Source organism: Sinocyclocheilus rhinocerous, unplaced genomic scaffold, assembly GCF_001515625.1.
Source record: "Sinocyclocheilus rhinocerous isolate Xijiao unplaced genomic scaffold, SAMN03320098_v1.1 scaffold1219, whole genome shotgun sequence".
NCBI lineage: Eukaryota > Metazoa > Chordata > Actinopteri > Cypriniformes > Cyprinidae > Sinocyclocheilus > Sinocyclocheilus rhinocerous.
This window is the reverse complement of record NW_015634012.1, coordinates 185,791-195,394: the sequence shown is the minus strand read 5'-3', so window position 1 is coordinate 195,394 and position 9,604 is coordinate 185,791. Positions and strand designations below refer to the sequence as shown.

The window sequence follows — 9,604 nt, the reverse complement described above, 5'->3', positions numbered from 1 at the left end:
GTGTATATATATAAATATATATATATATATATAATTTTTTTTTTTTAAGCCTTTTCATTAACACTAGCTTCGAAATTAGCAACACTTCTGAACTTAAGCCTTGGTCTCTTTAAAGCAAAATCACACACTTTACAGATACTATATAGTGGAAATTGAAAGAGCTGGAAAATCCAGTCAAGTAACTTTCGGTTTCACCCTACCAAAACAGAAGAAAGGCTAAATATGCTAATGAGCAGAAACACTGGATACACCCACAAAGGAACTATATGCACAACACATGCACACATCAGCACAGGAAAAGTCTGTGGATGAACAAGTACACACACACAAAGACCTTCCCATTCAGAATTAGTCCACTCAAAGCCATGCCTGACATCACAACATCAAACATCCTCTCATGCATTGACAAGGCAAAACCACCAAACTCTTTTCTGAAAGCGATAATGTCATGAATGATGGGCCCACCAATTCACTTTGTCTAAAGTGTGATATGGCCCATGTACTGCTGCTGTATTGGTTGGAATCTTCCACCAAGCTCGTTAGAGAAGCTTCAGTCTTCAGACAGACAGATCTGAGTCAGCGAAACAGCCACACTCGTACCTGTGTATGCGGGTAGCGTCCCCCACCCCCATTTCCTCTGCAGTTTACTAGCTCTGCTAAGAATACACAGCAGCGTGGGTGTGCACAAAAAAAAGCTTCTTCGAATAAGATGAAATAAAACAGGCCCTGATTCAAACGATAAACGCTGTCGTGTGCACAAAAGAGCATTTCTCCAAACTCATTTCAATGAAGTTCTTGAAATGTTTGTTGCAGTGGAACGCCGATGTCATCTGACAGATGTGAACAGGTAGCATCTCAAAAGACAAATGACTCAAGTCTCTCCGCACAGAGGAGATCAAAGGATAAGATGAGTCAGAAAAAAACATTTGCATTATGAATTAGAAACATTTGCTCGTAAAGCAAGATTTAAGTGTCACTGTAGTGGATGAGCAGGAAAAGGTCAAACCACAGCGTTGTGGATCCTCTTGCAAGTGACTAATCTCCGCAAAGCACATTATGTAACAACATATAATGATGAGCAGACTGAGGTTTGTCATAACTTTATTTTGAGTAGGAAATGTGTTCAAAATGTGCAGATCTAGATACATGAACACTCTTATACCTAATGTGTGTGTGAGAGAGAGAGAGAGAGAGAGAGAGAGAGGTCCAAAAGTCTCAAAAAAAAAAAAAGAGAGAAAATGCTTTTATTTTGCAATTACATATTTCAGTGGGAGTCAGTGTTGTCGTATCAGGACGTTCAAACAAACTGAACAAGGGTTTACTATGATATTTACAAAATCACACACTCCAAAAGCTGCCGGTGCTTCCATTTAATTGCAAAATTAAATGGGAAAAAAAAAAAATCCAAATTTTCAATGTGGGCTCAGACTTTTGGTCCCCACTTTATGTGAGAAATATCTTAAAAAAATTATATATAATTTAATTCAATATAAGAACAGTATTAAAAAGTAAATCATATTTAAGACGTGCAAAGCAACATACAGAAGTCATTTATATATATTATATAAATATATATAGTTTTCACAGTTTTCACAATTAACTCACAAAGAAACAACAAGTAACGCGTTGAATTAAACATGAAATTCTGAAATGGTATTTTCTTGTAAAACGTATTGTGATAATCTTTTGTTGATTTACCACTTCAAAAAATATATATATTTTTACAGTGTAGATCAACAGAGCGGCAGGTGCTACACACAGGCAGGAACATTACAAGGTATGTATGCATGTATGTATACATATGTATTTTTCCATCAAATCTAGCTGTGAACTTATTCAACTCGCACATTAGTCGTATGGTACACTCTAAAAAATGCTGGGTTGTTTCAACCCAACTTTGGGTCAAATATGGACTAACCCAACTTTTGGGTTAAAAATTTAATAAAAAAATTTAACCCAACAGCTGGGTTAGTCCATATTTGACCCAAAGTTGGGTTGAAACAACCCAGCATTTTTTAGAGTGTAACAGTCTGACTCCAGAATCCGTCTAAACCATAAACACACCAAAGTAGTTCTCAGCAGCATTCGACAACACAAGTGTACAATTTTTTACTCTGACAAAGACAGCATCACCTTTGTACAGATGAAACACACCGCTTAGGTAGCTGTTGTCTGTGGCTCTCGACCTCAGGAGTTTAGGATGTAACCTAGAGGACTGGAGAAGCAGAATCTCGTTTCCTGCATATCGATGTGTAACCCAGAGTACAGAGTGGCTGAATATGATGTTGTCCTCCTTGAAGTTGATCTTCGAGTAGACAGAATAATATCCCTCTTTCTCTATGATGAGTTTGCCCTCATCTGCTTTGTGTTTGATATGGTGAAGAATGGATTGATGATTCTCATGCCACAGCACGACTCCATTAACAGGTTCCTTACCAGCTAGAGGAGAGGACAGCCACATTAGCACTCAAATGTTTTGACACACTTGACTGAATTTGTTCTTTCATGATCCAATGTATAAAGTTAGTCATTAAAATACAGTGTATAGTGAATTACAGGTGTTCAGCATACATGGGAATTTTTGGTGACTGAATCATTCCCATACTTCTGACATGGAAAATATTAATAGTGAATAGACATTGGATTGCTAGTCATTTGTTGTCATTGATGCCAAATAAACTAAAACTAACATCTAAAAAAATAAATAAACAAATAAAGTCAGCTGTGAGCTTACTTGTCAGTTGTGCCATTGGTTTTGATGGCTTCATTTCTCCAAGCGGTTTTTGTTTGGGGGTTACAGCATGTTCTTTCTCTGTGATATTCCAAAATTAAATAATCATAGATTTAAGTGCAATCTAATATTGTTTATATGCCATGTTTTCCTAGAATAAAAAGTGCAACACATCAAAGTAAACTAGTGGCAGTACAGACTAGTAAAGTGATCTTTACCTTGTTTTCTCATGGCAGTCTGTGGTTCATCTGGAGGTGTCTGCAGAAGATTAAAAAAAAGAATCATACATTGATGAATCTTTCATATTGATTTCTCAAACGCCTTGGGTGAAAGAGTCTGCAGAGATGCTGCTGCTGCATCCATTGTGTCTTAGTATCAGCAAATTCCTGCACTTTAGTTAATGTAAGATAACATAATTTCATAAGAATCACCTCTACTTTTTAATTAATTAAAGCTGCAAGCTTACATTCATCTGCCACATTCATTTGCCTTTTGAGTGCCACGTCTACATCTTCACATCCAATGAACAACCGACTCGTAGAACCAAGTCCCCGCCCTTTTTTCTTTTCTGATAATCTGTTTATTTTAGGTGTGCCTCACAGAAGAAACAATCTGTCTCTACTTCAGTACAGGGAATTTTGTGAACACTTATGAGACTGGGATGAATCAATGAATCATTTTCTTGAAACAACCTATCTGAACTGACTTCCCAAGATTTCTTAAGAGCGAGGACATGCAACCATTATATTCGCTCGGTTACATGTGTACAGTAAAAAATAGTAATGTAACATTATCAAACTACACTCCTAATACGTAAAGCAAAGATGTAAAAAAAGAAACACACACACACACACACACAAACATGTTAGCATGAATATTTGTATTTGTTTATTATTAAATAACAAGACTTGGTATTTAGTCATGTTCCTCCAGAGCTTAATTTGTGTCACACTGCTATATCATATCAGATAACACTGTTGCAGGTTGGTTAAGACCCATTTTCTCATAACTGTATTAGTTAGGTCGAGCTCTAGGTCAGGTAACCACAGCACGCCATGTGGTTTGAGCACCAGACGGTTTGTCCAGCTACATTTCTGCAAATTTCATGTAAAGGGAGGAGCCTGACGGAAACATCTCAATCTACATACAGTCTATATTCACGGATAAATGAGTGAAATTCTTCTATTTCGCATTATATTTCAACATCATATTATCAGCATTACAATATAACTGAAAAGTTGGTTTGAAATATGAACATCATTTATGAATTGTATAATTTTTTAGTATTGGAGGAAAGTTACTTTAATGTGTCAAAGAGTGAAAAATTTAAGGGGGTCTGAATACTTTCCGTACCCACTGTATATACATAAGAGTCAGTATTGAGTCTTATTTTTTAAGGTGAGTCTTATCTTATGCTTTCTAAGTGGCATTTATTTAAATAAATGTACAGTAAAAACAGTAATATTGTTCAAATTAAAAATACATTTTTTTTATTTTAATTTTTTTTTTTTTTTTGTAATAAATGATTTTAGCAAATGGCTGCAATATAACAAAGAGTGAAAAATTTAAGGGGGTCTGAATACTTTCCGTACCCACTGTATATACATAAGAGTCAGTATTGAGTCTTATTTTTTAAGGTGAGTCTTATCTTATGCTTTCTAAGTGGCAATTATTTAAATAAATGTACAGTAAAAACAGTAATATTGTTAAAATTAAAAATAAAGTTTTCTATTTAAATTTTTTTTTTAATTTTTGTAATTTATTCCTGTGATGTCAAAGCTTAATTTTCAGCATCATTACTCCAGTCTTAAGTGTCTCATGATCCTTCAGAAATCATTATAAAATGCTGATTTACCGCTCAAGAAACATTTCTTATTAATATCAATGTTGCAAACAGTTGCTGCTTATTATTTTTGTGGAAACTGATACATTTTTTTCAGCATTCTTTGATGAATAGAAAGTTCAAAAGAGCAGCAGAAATATATATTTACACAATTCTTGCTCAATCATAGTGCTATGTCATTCGTATCTTATTGTTTCAGATAACTGAATGTAACTGAAAGTGATAAAACCACGATGAGGTCACCCTAAAACATAATCTATATTCTTTGTATAAAAGAGAAACAGAAGAGAGTAAAACATAAAGAAAATCATTAAAAATCTGCAATTATCTAAAAAGAAGAGCTGACGAACAAAAAATGAACTGATATTAGATGAAGTGATAGTGTGAGTGAAAGAATGACGCTGAATGAAAGTACACGAGACAGTGATGCTTCAGAAAGTTGGACAAAATAGTACTTACAGGGTTTTCTTTGGATGTGAACAGATGGTAGATGAAACAGGCCTCCACGGCCATGCCACACAGAGCCACACAAACCAGGATCACCAGTAGAGTCTGGATCACCTCCTTCCGCTGTCTACGGCCTGGCTTGGGGGGCAACGGAGGTGGCCTCATTTTGCTGTCCACCACGAATACTGAAGGATACGAAACTTTACCCGGAGCCATGTGCACACACACTGTCTCTGGCCACTTCAGAGATGACAACTGCACATCCAGAGAAGTGTGAAAAGACCCACTGCAACGCAGTGAGAGTGAGACCCACTGTGAGAGTGAGAGATAACCATCACTCATAAAGCCCACAGGTGGGCGGACGGTGCGAGAAAAGCACGCTCCAGTGGGGCCGAGAGAAAAAAAATAAGGGTTTTCTTTGGATGTGAACAGATGGTAAATGAAACAGGCCTCCACGGCCATGCCACACAGAGCCACACAAACCAGGATCACCAGTAGAGTCTGGATCACCTCCTTCCGCTGTCTACGGCCTGGCTTGGGGGGCAACGGAGGGGGCCTCATTTTGCTGTCCACCACGAATACTGAAGGATACGAAACTTTACCCGGAGCCATGTGCACACACACTGTCTCTGGCCACTTCAGAGATGACAACTGCACATCCAGAGAAGTGTGAAAAGACCCACTGCAACGCAGTGAGAGTGAGACCCACTGTGAGAGTGAGAGATAACCATCACTCATAAAGCCCACAGGTGGGCGGACGGTGCGAGAAAAGCACGCTCCAGTGGGGCCGAGAGAAAAAAAATAAGTCAGACCACTCTCAAAATCTCCTGTAATACTATTTCAAGAGACAGGTAAAGTAAAATCAGCAAGTCTGAGAAATGTGGGATGGAATAAGTGCAGCATTTAAATCAAATTTTCTAGTTTTCAAAATGAGAAGAAAAAAAACATCAATAATAAAAGTCAGATCTTTTGTCTTTCAGAGCGTGACATATTCCGTTTATCTACATAAATGGGAATCAGAAAAGACGTGGCACACACATATGCCTACACAAGCAGACAAACGTATATTCATGGCCATGCAACAGGTCCACCTCTTCACACCTTCCTATCTCCTCTGCATCAGCTCTCAGCCACAGCTTCCCCTACTCGACACAACACACACTTGTTGAAGTAATTTTGGCTGTAATAAAGTTTTAAGTAACTTTGCTGTAGGAAAAAGACAGGAAGTTCATTTTGGACCAATAAAACACAGTAGAGTAGTGATGGTCTATGCAGGCTGATGTACTCTTTTTCTTTTTTTGTTATAGCAGTGTGCACATGAGAGCAAGAGGGGAACAAGCTCCTTATATTTAGACCAGTAACCACTATTAGCTTGTGACACATGAAACCGACATCAAAGACCTAGTGGTGACAAAAGCTGACAGTGACTAGGCCAAAAAGTTGCACTTGAACACACCTCAAAGACTACTTCCAAATGTCCAATAGCATGTGCGTTCTGCGCCTGTGTGAGAGGAACTAACTCTCCACACCAGAAGGTGGCAGTAGTCTGTTTTTGTCATTGAAAAAGGGAAAGCTAAACTAGACTTGCGTTCCATTCGGAAGGGCTCATCCCTATGCCCTAATCCCTTCAAAGGGTTTACCCTCCGGAGTGAGAGCTTCGAAGGGTTGAAGGGTGTAGGGGACCAAACAACTGTTTCTTGAAGTGCCCTTCTGCATCAACATCTTCTGCCCACACGGAGGCGCCGTCATCATGCAAAGAATCTGCGGTCATCATCACGTGCCCACACGGAGGCACCGTCATCATGCAAAGAATCTGCGCAAAGGATCATGGGAGCCCGAAGTGTCCCTCAGTTGTACCCTTCGAAATCCTTCATTCCGAAGGGAAATTTGAAGTGCCCAGTTTTGAGCACCTTGGTTTGGAACGAGCCTTCAATATGGCGGCCATGATTGTTTTCACTCCGAAGTGCCCTTCGGAGGGCGATATATCCCATTTGGAACGCACCGCTGCAGCTACACAATCTGTAAACATCATCACTTCCTTCCCATTTTAAATGGTTTTTAGTTTCTTCATTCCAAATGTCCATGTCGTTTTTAAAATGTTTGCATGTAGGGTGAGAGATGAATGTGTAACATTAGAAAATCATTATATGTGTGCACATTTGACTTCATTGTTTGCTTGTTTTAGTTGCTTTAGGGGCTTTTTATTCATATTACCTATAAATATTGGCGGACGTACCCACTTTTTGGTGTGTTTGCACTGCAGGAAGTTGATTGGTTGAATGTTGAAACGTTGATTGGCTGAATGCATGCCATACAAAACACTGGTATCCGCCATTTTTAAAAAGCTGTGTAAACACAAGGATACTTACTCCACAAACGAACTCTATGAAGTCCAGGCATTTCTGTCTTCCATCCTCCAGCTGTTGATGTTGTTGAATGTCACGCTTAAATGACGTGACCGACTGCCCGACTCCGATTTAAACATGCTGAAATGGCCAAAAAGCCACTGATGATGTCAACTGCTGATGGTGCAGAATACACCACAAAATCTGAGCTGGCAGATGTTAAACGATGGCCGACCATCAGTTCGATGTGTCAAGGCATTGATAGACCACATAATATTTACACACACTCATCTAGCAGTCAAAAAGGGTCTTACCATGGACTTCTGTTTAGAGACACATAGATTATGTATATTTAAATAAAAGTTAACCCTTAAATAATTACAATTTGAATATCAGCGTGCTTACTTGACATGAAATTTAATCTGATCATCATAAAGTGATAGTGTATCTTCAGAAAAAAACAATTTTGTCTGCATGGCCTTTCAAAGGATGGACAAAAAATATGAGAGAATATTAAAAATATCTTCATTTGTGTTACATTAAGTCCAGCATTGTAATTCTTTGACAAACTTGACAATTGCATAGCCTAAATATCATGATTTGTGTAAACATCAAAATCAGTTCTTGGAGTGAGTGTTGATGATAGAAGGAACTAAAGAAAAAAATGCAACAATATTTAATTTTAGCCTCTTCTTGAAAGGTAGTTTTTAGGTTTGTAGTTTTATAAATATAAACTAATATTCTGAGAACATTGCAGAGATGTTCTGTGTGACAACCACATATCCATGTTGGTTTTAAATTGGTTCTAACATGGTTACACTGCATTTATTCTATTTTTTCCCTAATTATCGTATTCCCAGAACGTTGCAGAAAGGTTTTCGTCACTAACATTAGTGTAGCATGACGACTTGAGATCACAACGTAGCCCCTTTGCAATTTACAGCCAAAATGTACCAAAAAAAAGCCATGAGCTATGACAGAAACACGGAATAAAAACATTATCTCCGGCGCGCGTTGAATAATCTTGACGTCGGAACCCAGTGGACAAATCAGCGAGGCTGTTTGCGCGTTTTACGCGACGCGGGTAAACTACAACGCGTCCATTTTCAACGAAGCTTAACAAACTTCAAGCGCGTCTGTTCTGTTTGTCACTGCAAGTCCATGAAAGTCCAAACCATGCTGTTGCAGTGTAGTAGAAGGCAATGATAGGCTCCTAGTGAGGTCGCGCCGCTCGTAGTGCAACAGCTGCTCTAGTGTGTTTATGAAGAGCAAAGTAATGGAGCGGTTTAAAGAGACGCGTCTCGTATGTTTGCTGCTCTTTCTGACGCTCAGCGTGGATTTGGGATTCGCGTTCGGACAGAATAAGGACACCGAGTTCACTTTCCTTCTACCTGCCGGAGCAACCGAGTGCTTCTTCCAAACAACCACTCAGAACGGCAGCATGGAAGTGGAGTACCAGGTCAATAAATTTGTTAAAGTATTTCAGTTATTTAATTAAAAATATTTAAAACGATAACCTTTTTGAAATGTCTCGAGAGGCCACACTATTCAGCAAATTTGAGAAGTAGAAGTTACTAGAAGTTTATCATAGTTTTTGTTTAAATATCATTTATTCGTAAGATTCTTAGTAACTACTGCATTACATTGCAGTTTTGCTTGACAGTAATGATCAGGAAGTAGCAGGACATTTCCTTTCACGGGTGCATGTTTTGGTCAAAGTGCATTTATGAATGGCTGTACTTATGAAGTCATAAGGTAGACTTCAGTCTCCCGTGATCACATATAACATGAACAGCTTGTGCTTGGTTTGGTTTTATGGTTGTGGCTCTTCTCTCCAGCTCTGGTGGGACGTGCAATATTATTGAATGTCAATTGCATAGGCCTACTAAGGACTTGAGCAATCCTCGTCCTGTTTACTGTAGATATCACTCACAGGAGCTACTCTCTTTTAGTTATTCTAGTCCAGCCCTGTGTTGTGACCTTTCTCAGAAGATTCACTGTGCCGCATGTCTGGGGTGTGTTTGTGGAGCCATCCCGCTTTACGTTAAAAACAGGCACTGCTGCGGGACAGCTGACCCGGTGTTCTGTCGATTTGTGCTACCCTGTCAGATTTTGCTACCTCCCATTAAAACAGTGGGTAGTACAATTCGACAACGAAAAATGCTACCTGTAAAAGTATGGTTTATTAACGTCTACACCTACCCCAACCCTAAACCTCCCCTTAGAGTAATGCAAATA

At 38.7% G+C, this 9,604-nt stretch overlaps 2 protein-coding genes across 2 annotated transcripts in view; one reads left to right on the top strand and one right to left on the bottom strand.

Moving 5' to 3' along the window:
* Positions 1 to 2,047: 2,047 nt before the first annotated feature.
* Positions 2,048 to 5,237, bottom strand: tnfsf14 (TNF superfamily member 14). The gene is made up of 4 exons (XM_016558819.1): positions 5,034 to 5,237; positions 2,950 to 2,989; positions 2,735 to 2,812; positions 2,048 to 2,439 (listed from the first exon to the last, which is right to left on the bottom strand). The coding sequence occupies exons 1-4, from the start codon at positions 5,235 to 5,237 to the stop codon at positions 2,048 to 2,050; spliced, it is 714 nt and encodes a 237-aa protein (XP_016414305.1).
* A 3,221-nt stretch (positions 5,238 to 8,458) lies between these two features.
* LOC107744983 (transmembrane emp24 domain-containing protein 1-like) overlaps positions 8,459 to 9,604 on the top strand; it is an 11,434-nt gene continuing 10,288 nt past the window's right edge. Inside the window, exon 1 of the mRNA XM_016558817.1 lies at positions 8,459 to 8,825. Within this exon, the coding sequence (XP_016414303.1) occupies positions 8,628 to 8,825 (198 nt within the window). The 5' untranslated portion in view covers positions 8,459 to 8,627. The remainder of the gene's footprint in view (positions 8,826 to 9,604) is intronic.